The sequence below is a fragment of the Antechinus flavipes genome, chromosome 5 (genome assembly GCF_016432865.1).
Source record: "Antechinus flavipes isolate AdamAnt ecotype Samford, QLD, Australia chromosome 5, AdamAnt_v2, whole genome shotgun sequence".
Taxonomy (NCBI): domain Eukaryota; kingdom Metazoa; phylum Chordata; class Mammalia; order Dasyuromorphia; family Dasyuridae; genus Antechinus; species Antechinus flavipes.
Window position 1 is genome coordinate 296,763,472 of NC_067402.1, and position 17,782 is coordinate 296,781,253.

At 45.3% G+C, this 17,782-nt stretch overlaps 1 protein-coding gene across 2 annotated transcripts in view; it reads left to right on the top strand.

The window, feature by feature from the left end:
- The window catches only part of TBC1D22A (TBC1 domain family member 22A), a 271,714-nt gene that overhangs the window by 97,144 nt on the left and 156,788 nt on the right, over positions 1-17,782 (top strand). For both annotated transcript variants that reach the window (XM_051963006.1, XM_051963007.1), the window contains one exon: positions 4,280-4,394. In XM_051963006.1, coding sequence (XP_051818966.1) covers positions 4,280-4,394 — 115 coding nt within the window. The remainder of the gene's footprint in view (positions 1-4,279; positions 4,395-17,782) is intronic.

Below are 17,782 nucleotides of genomic sequence, written 5' to 3' on the forward strand. Positions count from 1 at the left end.
TTCACATGGACATTATTGTTTTTTATCACCATCCAGTGTGACGGTGCTTGTTAAGCACCTTCTGTGTACAGAGCTTCACATACTGGGGGGTACAGAGACTGAGGAACATGAAGTCCCTGCGCTCCAGGCGCTTCCGGTCAGTGCTGGCCGGAGAAGACCCTTGGGTGCAAATGAGCAGAATACCAATTGGCATTTGAAGCGTGCTGCCAGCCTCCTCCTGGAGAGGTGATGGACTAAAATGCAGGATGAGAGATACATTGTTGGGCACAACCAGTGTAGAAATTTGTTTTGTGGGAGGATGCACATTTGTTATCTGGGATTCTTCTTTTTTAATTGGAAAAGGGCAGAAGGGGAATGAAAGATATTTAATGTATGTAAATAAATGAATAAAATGAGAGAAAGAGATAGAGAGATGGAGAGAACACCAAATCCCTGGCCAAGGTTTTGAGTTTGCTCTCAGATCGAATGGGTGCCGAGAGCCTGGAGGAGGAAAGTAAGGGTCCTTTGAGCCCTCAGTGTAGGGAGTGCCCTATTGGAAGTGGCCTGCTCTTATTGTCAACCTAGGTGGGTTGCATCAGCTCTTCTCCACTCCCCCACTCCAGATGTTCAGACTCAGACTGTGGCCCTCCCTTACAGGGTGTGGCAGAAGGTTCTGGGACAATGGCCCCAAAATTGGTCCTCGGGAGAGGCGTTCCATCCAGTGCATACCTTAAAATCGGGGTTCCTTCACAGCTTGGTAATGTTCCAGAGGAAATCAGTCCCGAGATTTAGGCCTGGGAGGAACCCAGCAAGTGTTCTAGTCCAACTAGCTCTCCTTGAGTTTCACAGCGGAGGGCTCTGAAAGCCAGTCAGTCACTGAGCATTTATTGAGTACCTGCTGTGTGTCTGGCCCTGTGCCAGACACAGGTGGCTGGAGTTACAAAAAAAAGCAAAAGTAGTACCTGCCCCCAGAAGGCTTTAATTCTAATGGAGGAAGCCGTGTGCCGTTGTTACATGGCACATGCTCTTGCTCAGGCTCCCAGAATTGGAAGTGGGGATCAAAATCCAGGTCTTGCGAGCCCCAGTCCACTGCTTTTCCTGTACTACTTGCTTGACGTCTCTATGGGTAATTTACTGTCATCCTCCTCCTATCTCAGTCTTCTGTTAGTTGTCAGATTTAGCAGTTATTGAGAAGGAACCAGAAAGCCATTGGGGATTCACCCACTAATCACCAACAGGCTTGTTTGTTCTTTATTTTATTTTATATTTTTTTACTCCTGGGCCATCTTTCTATAGGATGCTGTACACAGGTGTTGATTTTAAAGATCTTGTTTTCTTTCTCTCTAGACTCTCGTTTTCATTTGTTTTTTATTTTTCCAGGGAAATAGCAATTTGATTTAATTGGTAGAAAGTCAATCTGAAATAACAGAAAAAAAATTGGAATTATTGAATGTCTTTTTAAAAACTAAATTTTATTTTTTAAATTAACAAGCATTTATTTTCTTTCCTACCTTCTCATCCAAAAAAAAAAAAATTAGAAAGGAAAACAAAGCCTTTATAACAAATCCAGATGGACAAGCTAAAAAATGCCCGTATTGCTGACAAATGTCTCATTCTGCATCTGTATTCAGTGCCTCTACATTAGGGAGTGATGATTGGCCTTTGTATTGATCAGAATCATTGAATTTGTTTTTTGTTTTGGTTTGTTTTGTGAGATAGTTGGGGTTAAGTCACTTGCCCAGCATCACACAGCTAGTAAGTGTTAAATATTTGAGATCAAATTTGAACTCAGATCCAAGGCCAGTACTCTATTCACTGCACCAACTTGCTGCCCCTAAATTATTGAAGTTATTTAAAAAAAAAAGAAATACTATTTGATTACTTATAAATTCTACAGTAACTGGGTCTGGTCTGTCTGACAAATGGGTATCTCAGACCTGCTTTAATGAATAAGTACAAATTTTCTGTTGTGTCTGACTCTTTTTGGGCCCATTTGGCGTTTTCTTGGAGAGACCCTGGAGTGGTTGGCCATTTCCTTCTGCAGCTCATTTGACAGATGAGGAAACTGAGATAGACGAGGTTCAGTGACTTGACCAGGTCACCTAGCTAGGAAGTGTCTGAGACTGGATTTGCATGCAGGGAGATGAGTCTTGTGCGCTCTGGGCCTGGCCATCCTTGCTGCTCCTACCTGTAAGAATATTGTGTCACTAGCATTTCACCATTTGGAAGAGAAGTTGGCAGTCTCTAGTTGGCAGTCTGTACAGTTGCTCTTTGTCCGAGGTCTTGGTCATATGTGGCACTGCCCCCAGGGCACGTGTCCTCAGTGCCTTGTTTTTTACAGAAGCTGTGGATGGGGGGGCCTCCCCAAAGCAGACAGCTGGCGGTAACCCTGGGGCCCCTGTCAGCTATGGAGGGGAGATGGGCCTAGCTGGTGGTCTGTTGCTCTCGAGCTTTGCTCTCTGCTCCTTCCTCCCTCAAGGGCCATCGCCTTTTCTCCTAGTTCCTACTTGGCATTGCAGCCAGAGACAGGGTGGGGCTCCTTCAGGATCCCTGACATTGGGGCTCTGGCCTCTGGGCACTGCGGGCTGTCGAGGAACCAGTAGCTGGCTGAGAGCTGAGGTTGGAAGCAGGGTGGTAATCCTTGTCCTGGCTTGGGGCTGTCCGGGGGCCTGGCCAGCCACTTCAGCTGTCCGTCCCCTTCCATGAATGCCTCCTTCCTGCCTTGGTCCCGTTTCTGTTTGGCAGCAGGCGTTGAGTCAAGGGCATTGCCTACCCAGGGTCCCCTTAAACCAGCAGTAGGAGCCTTTTTTCTGCCATGGTCATTTTTTTTGAACATCATTTGTGGGCTAAATAAAATGACCAACTTATAGAACTGGAGCAGGGGGAAGTGGTTGTGCCCAGCTTTGGGCTCACTGTGGCCTACGGTTTGCCTTGGCCTGTGGGCCGGCCCTTCCCTAGTCTTGGCCTAAGCAGACATTCTGGGGAGCAGCCTTTGGCCTCTCTGAATCGGGGACAGGGCCTTGGGGGAGAGAGCTTGGCCATGCAAAGGGCTCGATCTCTGCAAGGCCATGGGCCCTGGGCTTCTCTGGCTCCCCCCAGCTGGGCTCCTTCCAGCCTCCTGGCCTCTCCCTTCAGATCTTCAGCTCTTGCCGGCTATGTGACTGCTAGCAAAGCCTCGCTTCTCCCCATGCCCAGTGCCCTCCCCAGAGCCGGGGCATGGTTCTGTGGGACCAGCATCCATTGCGTGTTGTGGGAATGCGGAGGCACTATGATCGCTATTTCTTCCCCGGATGGGCTTGTCCAAGGAAGGATCCTAAAAGAAAATCGCTGGTTTGTGCTGGCTGTCCGTCTGTCTGGCCTAGAACACTTCTGGGGCACGTTCTAGATTTGGAGGCCCGGCGTGGCCATCTGGTGCTCCAGAACTGGAAATGCTCCCGAGGACACCGCCAGCGCGTTACAAAGCCCATCGTACTGTCATGCTTCTCCAGCTGCCCCCGGGTCCGTCGGTGGACTCTGGTTCTGCTGTGGAGAAGTGGGTAGGGGAGTGTTGGGTGGATGTGTGCTTCAGTAACTTTTATTTGCTGGGTAGCTCATGCCCTCCATATTACTGCGGTTATTCCCAGCCTAATCCCCGCTGGAAAAGGGCTGAGTTCTTGATTCCAATGCTTGGGTCTCCTGGGTCATTTAACTCCCCTTGTGGCGGGCTGAGACTGAAGTGGAAGGACTGGCTTTCCTGCTGACCATTTCTGTGAGGTCTGAGACATCGGCATTGAAGCAGCATGAGCGGCGCTCACAAGTGACCTGCAAAGTGGGGGGGCGCTGTCCCCAGGTGTCTGGCCAGCCCCACGTCCCCATGGCCACGGTGCCTTCGGCTGGGGTCACGGGGTGCTTCCTGAATGAGTGGGAGCTTCCTAACAGCCAGGTGGCTCACCTCGATGAACCAGGATTTTTAGGAAAAATAAGCATATTAGGAACAAACCTGCATCAAGGTCAATGTTGGCTGGAGAATTGGGCGTGTTCCTGGTCTTCTGACTCAAAATCTGGGTCTTGTCTTCAGCTCTTTGGCTGCCCCCAAACATGGCAGACTCCCAACAGACCTGGCGTGAACAGGAGCTTCTCTTGGGGGAAAGGGGAGGACTGGGGATTGTATGTGCTTGATTAAGGAGTGATGGGTAATTACTTACACTTGTATCTCTGCTTCTAATTAATTGGAATTAGCATCGATGCACTGTGGAGTCGGATTCATGGCCAGGGTTCACTTGTTCCTCACCCCCCTCTTGGTCTGTTTATTCTGTTTCAGATTTTTGAGAGAATCTTGTTTATCTGGGCTATCCGTCACCCTGCCAGCGGCTACGTCCAGGGGATCAACGACCTCGTCACCCCCTTCTTTGTGGTCTTCATTTGTGAGCATATCGGTAAGCTTGTGTCATAAGGGAGGTCTGCTTAACGCTCCGGCATGGAAATGGGCTCGGCTTCCTTGGGGGGGGGTGGGAAAACCCATGGCCATGGGCTCAGCCACAGACTGCCATTTCTGATGGCTTAGCGGATTTTCTGTCCACCCTTCTGGGCTGATGCGTTTTTGGGTACTTACAGACAAAAATAGTAAATATTTATAAATGTTGCTTCCTTTGACCGCTGTTGGCGTCATTGCTCAGAAGGATGGTCTAGGAACTAACTTTTGTTTTTTTCAAAGTAAACAGATGAGATTTAGGGACGAGAGGACATTCACATAGGTTTCTAAAAAACATATTCAAGATAAGTGGTTTCTCTGAGCTCTTTGGGTCCAGAACACTTTAATCAGCACTTTTTAAACTCTTATAATCGGCCTCCTTGGTAGCGTTAGTTTTTGCTAGACAATCCAGTGTCCGTGATGCACCACGATTGATTTCTTGAATGGTGACTCTGATTTCCTCTCGGGTCCCTACCTGAGTGTTTTAGGGCTCCATTTGGTCATTTGACTTGTTTGACTTTGGCTGTCGTGGGGGCCTCTCATACTTGAACCCCAGGTCAGTGTCGTCCCTTTCCCTGTTCGCCCGCAGGCTTTTGCCTGACCGTATTCTGCACGGAGAAGAGAAGGTCATGAAGGGACATGAAGGCCTCAACACCAAAGTCTGACCTTTTAACACTCAAATTTAAGCAGGTATTGATCCACCCCCAACTACTCACCACCTCTTGCCAGTGCTGTTCGGTGGCAATTCCTCCCCGGGTCCGGGGTGGGGGGGCAGCTTTAGTTTTGCTATTGTGTGTTTTACCAATTTAATTTCTGCCTGGCATCCAATTGTCATTCTTGTCATAAGCTAGATTGATTACATTTAATAGAGGACAGATTACCCTTGAGTGGCTGAAATCCTCTTCCCTGCATCACCTCTCACTTTGTTTCCACTCCTTGCCTCCTCGGAGGAGGGCTTTTCATTGCTAGGCAACTAATGAGAGCCACTGCTGCTTTGTCCCTAATCATCTCTTAAGTAGGGTAGAGGCTACTCCTGAGAGCGCTGGCGATTTCTGCATCTCGCTCCCTCATTTGACAGATAATGAAAATGTTCTTAATGATCCTAGAACAGTAGGATCTCTGTTGGTAGACTTTGGAGTTGTTAATTGAAATAAGAAATTCAACTGAGATGTGATTAGAGAATTGATATTCCATGTTAAATAGACCATTTAATTAATGTGGTAAATAAGTTGGTCTTAACTACTTTACCACCAACTTACATTGCAAGACCCAAGTGGTCGTTAATGCATCGCCAGGATAGCAGCAGGACGGGACCAGGAGAACCTGACTGTGTTACTAATTGTCCGGTAGAAGAAAAAAAAAATCGGGATGATAAAATGGATGTTCTACAAGATGGATTTTCCAATTTGCCCTAAATAGCTTCTTGTGCCCTCTACGTGTGGCCTGCATTATTCAAAACCAAGTGAAATATATATAGATAGCATTTTATAAAATCTGGATAAAACACATTACTCTCTCTTCTAGTTGACTGATTTAGTAGGATGGATGGTTTTCCAATCCTGACCTTGGCTTTCAAGAACGCAGCAGAGCCACATGTTCTCATGCGAATGATACCAGCAAAGTCAATCCCGTGTTTCATTAAGCTGTTCGCTTTTTCTCATTTGTTCAAATTGACCGGGATAGGATTTGTTTGTGTTCTTATATTTTGCTAAGTTCATTTTCTTGGCTTACATAGTTTAATTCTGGCTCTTTTTCCAGTTATTTCCAGCTCTTCAGAATGCATGTGGAAGGTATATTTTGGATAATTGAACTTAAGCATGTGTGGTGTAATAAAGACAACTATGGGGCACTGGAAGCAACCCTGGGTTTGGATTCAGAAGACCCAGAGTAGGCAGCTAGCTTCTCTCACCACTTGTGGGTGGTCCTGGGCACGTCAGGGACGTACTCCCATCTCTGTCAAGAAAGAACAAATCCAAATTGAGCTCTAGAAATGTCATTGGATTGTTCTTCCTTTGGCTTCTATCTCAGTTTTCATTCTGCTGGACAATACCAACAAAAGGCAGGAGATTGGGCTGATTGATGAATATTTGACTCACTCCATGGTTTGGTTCATTTTTAACTTGTTTTGTTATGTTTTTTCATTTTATCCCCAAAACGGCATTCAACAAAACAGTCAAATTAATTTAGGGTTTGAAGAAGCTCCCTCCCAGCTCTGACATCCCCTGTTCTAAGCTCCCTCCCAGCCCTGACATTCCCTGTTCTAAGCTCCCTCCCAGCCCTGACATTCCCTGTTCTAAGCTCCCTCCCAGCTCTGACATCCCCTATTCTAAGCTCCCTCCCAGCTCTGACATCCCCTGTTTTAAGCTCCCTCCCAGCTCTGAAATCCCCTATTCTAGCTCCCTCCCAGCTCTGACATCCCCTATTCTAAGCTCCCTCCCAGCTCTGACATCCCCTGTTCTAAGTTCCCTCCTGGCTCTGACATCCCCTGTTCTAAGCTCCCTCCCAGCCCTGACATCCCCTGTTCTAAGACCCCTCCCAGCCATGACATTTTTAGGAGTTCTGAGCTCCTTCCCAACTTTGACATTTCTAAGCTCTCTCCCAACTCTTGAGATGGTACATGTCTGACATAGAAATCTGTTATTGGGGAAAATAGGAGAATGGCAGAATGTTTGGGTGAAAAGAAAGGAGAGTCAATTTGATTTTGCGCCCATTGGACCAGAAAGAGGCTGCATCTGGTGCTTTCCTCACACTTCCAGAAGGTGGACCAAGCAGCCAGTTCGTCAATCCACAAGGGCTCTTTTAGTGCCCATGTCAGATGCTGAGATGAGACAGACAAGCCTCAGAAAGCAGCCCTCAGGAGCTGTCATCTCCCCGATTCCTAGAGGGCGATCAGATTCCCATCAGGGGAAGCAGTGATGAGGAAAACTGAAGTTAGACACCCTGAGACCAAGTGATGGCATTGTTAATTGTTTGAAGAGTTGCATTTTCTAGATTCGATATTCCAGTTCTCAGGATCAGCTGTGTGTGGGCCACTGAGGAGCCTTCCGGTCACAGCGTGACTGGGTTCTGCCCACAACACATAGAATCGGTTCTTCATTGTGCGGTCCCTCCTGCTTAAGAGTGGAAAGGCTGTCCCAGCTGGAGAAGTACTTGAAAGTGTCTGGTGATGTGTGATTGATTGTTGGAAGTGCTGAGCTGCCTCCCTGGAGAAGGGAGCCTGCTGAGAAGCTGCTGCCCCTCTGGAGAGTGGGGTCTGAGTGGGGAGCTCCAGAGAACTGCCTCAGAGAGTGCCACTGGGAGGCAGGGCTTACCTTCATCTCAGCAGGTGTTTCTTCCCTCTTTGAGGGAGCCTCTACCTGGCACTGGTTTAGGGCATAACAGCCTGGGTCATGTGGCAGATTGGAGGATCTTGGGCATCTCTTCCAGCCCCTTAGTTCTGTGCTGGCTTTGTAGCATTTGCCAGAAAAGAAACGACAGGTCACTTGAGACCATCCTCATCAGCTTACCTTCCCAAAGTGACAGTTTAGAATCTCTTTGATATGAGCACCAATATGATTAGGGAATGAAAAGGTGAAACTATAGCCCATTGAGTCAACAAGATCAAGGGGAAACGTTTTAGGTAGCAGTAGGGTTTTGGCTCTGGAAATGCAGAAACCATTTTGACCAGTTCTTTAGGCAAGTGGCTGCTGATGTTTTTCATGAGGAGTCTGACTTAGACTCTGCTTTGGCAGCATCTCCATCTCTAATTGGTGGCAGGTTGTATAGTATTTTTTATAAGTTACTTTTAAAGGTGAATATGGAAATTGGATGGGCCCTCTCTCCGGCTTGCACTAAGCAAATACTCTTTTTGGTCAGTCGGTGACTTAAAATAGAGATTTTTTTTTTTTTTTTCTGAGAGAATGTTGTGGCCTTTGGTCCTTGAAGACGGCCCCCTCCTGGAGTTGTCTTGAGTGTAACTGGTGAGAGTCGATCCATGTGACTTGGAAGGACCAAGGACAGCTCCTGCCGAGCCTCCCTGCTCATTGGATTTCAGAGGGGCCTTCCCATTATCAGCCGTAAATTAAAGTTTGAATGACAGGGAAGGAGAGGAAAGCTCTGGGGTGCTCAGCTTGATAAATGAGACTTTTCTAAAGCTTTTGTTGTAACTGTCCTTGTTTGCTTTTCATTCACTTTCTGTTTGGCTGAGTAGATGTTCCCATTGTTCTTTTTCTGTTCTACTGACAGATAAGATTCTCTTGTCCATAAAAGCATTATGCATTTGTGAAATGGGAAAGGTTTCTCAGTGGACATTTTGTGCACTTAGACCGGAAGGATAACTTGCAATAATAATCTTGTGCCCTGGGCGGCTGGATACCTCATTAGGCAATGCCGGTACACCTGGATTTACCTTTGTTCCTGCTCTTCATTAGCATCTCATTTTTGTTTAGCATTTAGCTAGCCTGTTTATTAAGATCTAAGATAGTTAATGAGATTAGTCCCCTCCTCAAGGAAAAGTGGAATATAAAAGCTGATCTAGCCCAGAAATGTGACTGTTTCAACAGATTTATGAAGCCTGTTCTAAGTAGAAGGCAGGATCTGTGTTGGTTTGGGCATCCAGAGGAAATCAAACTAAACAGATCTTGCTCTTAACGAGCTTCCCTTCTATTGGGAGAGTTTCCACAAGTATCGAAATAATTCTGAGGCAAAGTAAATGGAGGAAGGGGGACCTGTAAAAACGGCAGGGTGAGCAGTGGTTTGTATAGGAGAGACTACCAGCACTTTTCCTTGAAGGAAGCAGGGATTCCAAGAGGAGGCTCAAAGGTTGGCTGGCTACTTGGTGGGGGTGGTCAGTTCAAATCCCAGTAAAGTGATTATCAAAAATGGGGAAGAGCTTGAGGGAAGTGACATGGGTAAAGACTGAGGGGGGGAGAGGCCAGATTGTGCCAAGCTGAAGAGTGAGTCTGTTTTGGTAGGGGCGCAGGGATCCATAGCTAGGGGTGGTTGGGTTAGAACTTTGGCTTGTGGTGGAGCCTTGTTCCCAGGGAGGGTAACCAGGGAGGAGGCTGTTAACTGTGCCAAAGGAGGATGATAATGAGCTGAGCTGGGGTTGACAGGCACTGGAATGGAGAGCTGGAGGTGGGAGCCAATGGGACTGGCACGAAGCCAAAGCTGAGGGACCAGTGGCCCAGGGCTGCCCTCACCAGGAGCCAGGACGTCTTAGTGGGTGAACCCTGCCCGTCCTCTTAGAATATGGGAGCTGAGATGCATGCAGGGCACAGAAAGGCTGCAACTCTGAGAAAAGGCCCCTACATCCTGCCTCGGAGGTCCCGGGTGCCCATCTCGTTTCTGCCACCGTGCCCTCTGCGACCTTAAAATGGTGACATCCTTACCTTCCTCCTTCATGTGACTGGCCCAGATGGCATCTCCAGGGAGACGCCTTGGCCCAGATCTCAGAAGCAAGTATTGGAGAATCATGCTTCAGGAAGATGATGCTGAAGATCCAGCTGTGGATGTCCTTCGCCCTCTAGAATACCTGAAAGGTGATGAGATGACCAAGAGAGAGGGTTCTCCATAGAGTGGGAATAAACTAGTGCTCTAGTCAAGCCTTGCCAGGATCCCATGATTGTTATATTGGGTGATAGAGCTGCAAAGGGCCTGTGTAGGGTTCACTAGGCTAGACACTTTTTTTTTTGTTATTCACTTTTTTAAAAAATAGCTTTTAATTTTTCCAAATACCTGCATAGTTTTAAAATGAAACTGTGAAATCTAGGAGTATCCCATTAGGTCTCAACGTCCCTAAGCCTTTGCTGATATGTGCCCTGTGCCAGGCACTAAGCTGAGGAGCTCTGGGATGCAGCTAAAAACAGAAAACAGCCATGGTCCAACGTGGGAGACCACACACCCGTAACTGCATTTGAACAAGCCACTGACAGAACAAATGGGGGTAAACTCCCCTGGGAAAGACCGGCATGAAGGGGGATGGGGAAGGCTTACTGCAGATGGCAAGACTCAGAAGCTGGGGCCTGAAGGAAGCCGCGGAGTCTGTGGGAGAGGGGGATGGAAATTGAAGGTATGGAGGATGGCCAATGAAAGCTGGGAGAAGGAAGATGGAGTCTTGTTGGAGGACCAGTGGGGAGGCCAGGGATCCTGACCTGGAGACTTGCGGGGCCTGGGAAACCTGGAAAGCTAGGAAGGGACCAAACTGGATGTGTGAGCAGGTGAGCCAGAGGCCAGCTACCGTGGCCAGACTGCGCCTGATTCAGGCCTTGTGGAGGACAGGCCGGAGGCAGGGAGATCCTCTTGGAGGCTGCCACGGGGAACGTCCCAGCATTGCGTGCTCAGCTCATTTTAGTCTTTGACAGTCCTGCTTGATAACATGCCTTCCCTCCCCTGTCTGCCCTTTGGGTTATCATTGGTTTTAGTTTTTCTGAAATTGTGAGATGCCAGGCTGTGACCAGTACAGCATCCCTGAAAAATCAGCCAGCAACCCAGCCACAAAACCCGGTTTTTGGGTGTGGCCCTTTTTTCTGAGACCATAGTTCAAACCTGCAAGAGGCTTCACCTCATTTGTGTAGGAGAGAACAGGAAGCACAAGTCACACAGCCCTGCCGGGTCTGCTGCCCTCTCACTGTGTGCAGCTTTCTAGGGTGCTGCAAGTCACGGCTTGAGGGCATTGACAGAGCTGCCTGGACAGCCTTTCTTAGGGAGGCCCCTGGAACGGAATCTAGGGCAAACTCGAAGTCATTTCTTTAGAAACACCCTGGAGTCCATCGTTCTCCTCAGAAAGTAATCCCAAATAGGGGATATGGGACTGTAGGCAGTTCTGATGGAGATAAGGATAGCATGGGCCAGTGGGAAGCCAGAGGGAGCATTTTTTGTTCAGAGCCTTGTCTGCTGAAATGGTCGCCTCTGTCTGCCAGGGCATTGCCCTTCTGCTTCCACAGGCCTGTTCTCTCTCCTGCTCGAGTCTGGACCGCCTGGGCCTTGGAATCAGAACCCGGTGGCAACTGATCCTGATTGGGAGCCGCCAGTGATTCCATTAAGCTGGAGACTTGTGGCTGTTCTCTTAGCGCCTTTCCAGAAAATTAAATAAAGTTAAAAGCTAAAACAAACCCGCTTTGTCTGGAAAGTCACTGCCAGAGTGTTGAACAGCTAACAAAACGCCCGTTACTCTTGCCCTAGAGAGCATTTCAAAGAGGAATGTTCTCGCATAGCTTATAGACTTGATCAGAATAAATGACCCAGAGCTAGCAGATTTAACAACCAAATAAAACATCAGCAAGCTCTGATTTGAAAGGCCCCTTACTCTGTGAGTGCGTTACTGTAGGAGGCCAGGGCAGGAACCCTTTGTCTCGTCAGCTTGGGGGTCTGTGAGGGCGGCCCTCCATCCACAAGAGAGCTGCCAGCTTCCTTTTCAGCTGTCCTTTCTTCTGTATGAGAACCGACTGGGGAGCAGGAGCTATGGGCTGACAGCTCTTGTCCAGAGCCTGACAGAGATCCCTACTTCCTGAGCGCCTGGCTCATGCTCTGCTAGCCAAGCTCTCCGCAGGAGTCTTTGGGAAATGGAAGCCATCCAGTGAGTCTTTGCCTTCTTGCCTTGGTGCCCGGCAACCATGGGGGAACTTTCTTGAAGAGGGACTTTTATTTACTTTACCAGGACCTTGAGTGACCATTCCCTGGAGGGGATACCCTGAGCCCCTCGTTGGTCTCTAGCTGACGATGTCAGCGGGCTCCATTGAGTTGCTGGTCCTAAGAGAGTGCAAGGCCAGAATGGCAGCTGTAGCCTCAGATCTGGGAGCAACACTAATACAGTTCACCTGTTGTGATCAAAGCTGATGAAAATGTGGAAGAATGGGCAGTGGGGCTTGTGGAACAGGGGTTTGGCTTATTCTGAACGCCACTCTGCCAACCGGGCACTCTGTTGGGCTGAGGGGCAGCAATGATTGTTACTGAGCTTGGCTGTAAGTCAGAACTAGGAACAACAAGGGCAAATTAGGGTGTGAGATGGAACTTAAAATGAAGAAATTTCATGACAATTGGACTATCAAAAAAAATAAAAAAAAGAAAGGAAAAAAAAGGACTAGATTGCATGGGGAGTAAAACATCCTATCACTGGAGGATTTCACAGAGAGGCAGAATGACTACTTGTAGGAGCTGTTGCCCCTGGTGGCAATCTGGACCTAGGTAAAGTTTGGTACAGAATAAGGCAGTGTGCTCTACCTTCCTATTTCCAGGATTTTATTGCTTCACCCAGGGCAATTCCCCTTCTGGGAAGAGCTTCCCAAAGGCCATATTTTGGAAACAGATTAATTTTGAGATGATGATTTCCCTATTTGAAACAGTAATCAGAAAGAAGCCAACTGGAACTGAAAAATCAATAAAAAAAACCCACCTCAGAAATGGGGGGAGGAAATTAAAAGTAGGGTAAAGTGAGTGAGTGCTGTGTGCTACAAACAATGGGTTTGTAAAAAAGAAATGCAAGTGAGATTATGTCAGTGTTTATCCGGTTTTTGTCAGAGAAAGTCTCACAGACACATCTTTCTGTCTCTCCTTTCTTTGTCTCTGTCTGTCTCACACTGTATCTTATGGAAAGTAGCATCATAAGCCCTTGGAAAAGTAGCTTTTAATCTATTTGAGGAATATTTTTTCCTCACTACTTATGAATAGTACACAGTCAGGCTTTGGGTGGCAAAATGAATGCCTTGTACACAGAAGGTAGGAAATCAAACATTATACACACATGCCAGAAAGTGGTATGCTTCCAAATCAGGCTGAGAGGTCCATCCAACAAGAGGTTGGGTCAGGATTAAGGGGGGTTGTGGAGTTTGCCTAAAGCCTAGTTAAAGTATACTGGAATAGGGAAAAGAAAGCTGGAAATGATGGCTGGGGGCAGATCTCAGAGAATTAGACCTTCTGGTCAAGAGGGCAGGGGAAAGGTTGTAGAAGAACGCATCTCACACACTTATGTTCTAGAAGGATTCTCAAAAGAGTACCAAACTGAACAAAAAATCAAGAAATTCAAAGAGAAAATATACACTCTTTCATCTAGACCAGAGGAGTTGGCATTGGCAAAGGGGTCTTGCCAGGGTATCCAGGGCTAGGTCAGGTCAACAAAGTAGGCGGCTGTTAGCTCTCTAAGTGGAGATGCTGTAGGTAAGGGAAGCTTACAACTCCCAGTTATGTAGGCGGCATGAAGTCCTGTGACGGGGAGCTTCAATGGGGTTGGAAACCCCTAAGGCTTTGACCCAGAAATGCAGGGCATGAGTGGGCAATGCCCTACTTGGAAAGTCCCCGCTGGGGACAGAATTCGCCAGCGTTCTGAACTGAGAAACTTCAGAAGGCTCCGAAGACCAACCTGGTCCAGTCTGATTAAAGAGGTCCCTCCACTGGCCAGTGTTCATAGCACAGCCACAGGCGAGTTGAAAATGGGAAGGAGCAGCAGGAACATGAGATGGTGAGGTGAGCTCCATGCAAAAGTGACCAACCCATCCATAAACTGGAAAAGGGAGAGAGACAAGTGGGTACCACATCAACCTTGCATCTGCCCAGACAGATGAACACACACACACACACACACACACACACACACACACACACAATCACACATACACACATGTGCACACAAGAATATAGTGTAGAAAATAAAAAGAAAACTTACACTAAATTCAAGAAGGACACATAGGGCCAAGAAGAAGGTTCAAGAAGGTTTAAGAAGGAGAGAGTAGTTATGAGCATACAAATTTCAATTTGAGAGAAGTGAGAGGGACAGAAAGAATGGGTTAGAACCATTGCTTGAGGTATGAGATGATAGGAAGTCAGTAGAAGGGAATTAGATCAACTTGGGTATAGGCCATTTGGGTTGATCCCATTACGTCTCACCACTTTCTTGTTTAAAGAGGAGCTCAGGGAATAAAGAAATAGGAAAAATATAAGAGGATATAATGAAGGGAAATGCACAATTAAAAATCACAACTATGACTGTGAATGACAGGACTTTATTCAGGAAAGAAAGGGTTACAGGACGGATTACAAAGCAAAATGAAACCAGGTTACTTACAAGAAGTACACTTGGAACAAAAAAAATCACACGCAGTTAAAATGAAGGGTTAGAGCACAATTTATAATACTTTAGGTTAACTCAAAAAAGCAATCATGATCTCAGGTAAGAAAACGATAGAAATAGGATAGTTAAGAGACAGAAACAGGAAAAATAAATTATTTTTAAAAGTACCTTATAAATGAAATAATTGTGTGTGTATGCATGTGTTTGTGAAGAGAGGGGGAGGGAATAATATGTATTGATTAGGAAAAAGAGAAAATTAAACCATGATAGTTGGCAATCTTATTTTGCAGCTCCCAGATATAGTCAAATCCAACAGCAACAAAAAAAGTAGGCTCCGAATAGGATTTAAGAAGTTATATGTATGTTTCTGACAGTTATTGAATGGGAATAGAAAAGAATAAACATTTTAACTGTGCAAGGCAACTTTACAAAAATTAATCATTATGGGCAGAAGAGCCTATAAAACAAATGGAAGAGTGCAGAAATATTAAACATATCAAATCAAAATTCAATAAATATTAAAATAAATAAAGATGCTTTAAGATTTCCAACTCAAATGGAGACTAAAGTATTTAGTTCTAAAGAACTGGCGTGTCAAGATTATAATTTACCTTTAAAGCCAATTATAGAAGCGACTGATAATTTTACAAAAAAAAAAATGAAACTGTATGGCAAACCTTTTTTTGGGGGGGAGGGAGATGCAATAAAAATAATTCTAAAGGAAAATTTGTCTATAAACATTTTCATCAACAAAAAATATAAGGGGCAGATCAATAAATTGAATGTGTAACTAAAAAACCTAGAAAATCAACAAATCTAAAGTCTTGACTAAATACCATAATATAATTTTTGAAAGCCGAAAAAGAAATTAAGAAAATTGAAAGGAAAAAACAAAATGGATAAAAGTAGAGAGTGGAAGTTTTTTGGGTGGGGCTTTAAAGCAACAAGGAGTAACCTGGTAAAACCCAAATTAATCTGTTTGCCAGATTGTCAGAATTAAATAAACCAACGAGAGAATTCCTAACAAGAGGAACTCGAGGAAATTAACTATTTTGCATGAATATTTGCCAATAAACCAACCGATTTTAAAATCACCTAATTGATGAAAATGATACTCTTGTGCTGCTGTGACTTTTTTGCTGCTATGAATATTTTTGTCTCTGACTTCCTGTATATGTCTGAGAGTGGGTTGCTGGATCTAGGGCATAGAGAACAGTTACTTTTCTTTAATAATTGCAAGGTGAAACAAATCGGTCAGAACATTTTGTAGAGCTTCCATTTGCCAGCCATGCCACATCCCTTTTTTTTTTTTTTTTTTTTTTTTGGAGTTACCATATATCCTACAGAATATTCAGGTAGCATCTAAGTAGGCACTGGAACTTGGGGGAGAGAGTTTAGGGCTTGAGGTGTTAGTTTTGATTCATCTGCATAAAGATGAAAATTGGAAACTAACGAGATCACCAAATTAGCTAGGCTAGAGCAAAAAGGAGAACAGAGCCTTAGAGGGATACCCTTGCAGGATGTATGGTTGTAGATGGTGTTTCCTACAAAGGAGACTTGAGAAGGTGTAATCAAAGAGGTGGAAAGAGAACCAGAATAAATCAGGTTTTCTAAAGCCATTGAAGAGGGGAGTATCTAGGAAGAAGGGTGTGGTCAAAAGTGCCAAAGGCCTTGGACAGCTCATTGAGAAATAAAGCTGGAGAGATGTGCTGGGGCCACAGAGTTGAGATTCATCTCATATATCATTTTCATCTCTTTTCTTCCTTGAATTATATATTTCTCTGAGTGGCAGAGAGATTGAAGAACCTCAGGTATTAGAAAGAGTCTTAGAAGTTTCTTCTTGGAGCATTCTCACAGAAAGGCCATTGGGTTCCTGCTGCTAGACCTCCAGTGAGAAAACATTATTCAAAAAATAGAAAAAAGGAGCAGCTAGGTGGCGCAGTGAATAGAGTACCAGTTCTGAAGTCAGAAGGACCTGAGTTTAAATCTGGTCTCAGACACTTAACACTTCCTGGCTATGTGACTCTGGACAAGTCACTAAACTCTTAATTGCCTCAACAACAACAACAACAAAATCAAATCTACGATTGATTTTATTTTCATATCACCTTATGTTCGAATAAACTCCTACCCTGCCTTGCCTTGGTGCCCAAGAAGTACTCATTGTCACAAAGAAGAAAAATGAAGGGAAGGATAAGCCCAAGTCAGCAATACTTAGCAAAGTCCAATCGTATGTGGGGATGTGGAATGTTCCGTGCTGCCTCGGGGATCTCCACCTGTTAGAAGAAGGCCTGGAGCAGTGGGGACACGTCCTGTTGTTGGATGGTTCTCATTTGTGGGTGTTTTTCTTACATTGACTTGAAAAATCCTCTTCTCTGTCATTCTTCCATCTCCAGGAGCCATGACACACCTTTTCTCCTCTCCCTTTATTCATTGTTTAAACAACTCACGTTTCTGTCTGCCTCTCAGAGTAGTCACACTATCTTCTACTTTGTGTTTTAGGAAACTTAGTTTTGTATGTTATTCACTTCTTATTTAAAAACTGTGTTTGCTCTTTTTTAGAGGAAGAGGGATTCAACAGAATTATCTGTTCCAAAGTGATGGAGATTGTCATGCTGCTTTTGGTCCCCTATCAGAACTTCTCTGTGCAATTGGTGATTAGAGAGAGCTTTTTGAGGCACATTCTCTAGGTTATTTGGCTGTATTATGAATGTCATGCGTCTGTGTTCTCCTTTTAATAACGAGAATTGAATAGTTTGCAAGAAGGATTTAAGGTCCATAAATATTTAACAGCTTTTTTGGATGCAGAAATTGTCCAAGAAATCCTTCAGAATATAATGTATACAGCATATGTCAATTAGTAAGAAGGATGATACAAGCTGGGCGTTGGAGTCCGGCAAGACTTATCTTAAGCAATCTTTTTCTGTCATGCATCTTGCCATAACCCTTAGATTGCCAGCTTCCCTAAGGTGTCCTTGCTGAGAAAATGTGCTATTTATTATTTTGCTGTTCTAAGTGCAAGCGTGTCCTAAATAGAAATAAAAAATCAATTTAATTACTTAGGAACTTTTTCCTTAAGGGTGAATGAATTACCAGGAAAAATGAATTGTTTGTCAAAGATAACTTTGTTTTAGAGTTGTAGATGAGGATGAATTAATTTCTTTATGAAGATTAGGAGCTGATTTGTCTTTGAGGGTAGCAAGAGACTTCACTGAAAGGTCCATTAACCATATCTGGACAGATAGTGGGCCACGGGAACTGAAATGGACTATGAGTCATGAGGACAGCAGGAGAAAAGGTTAAGTATAGAC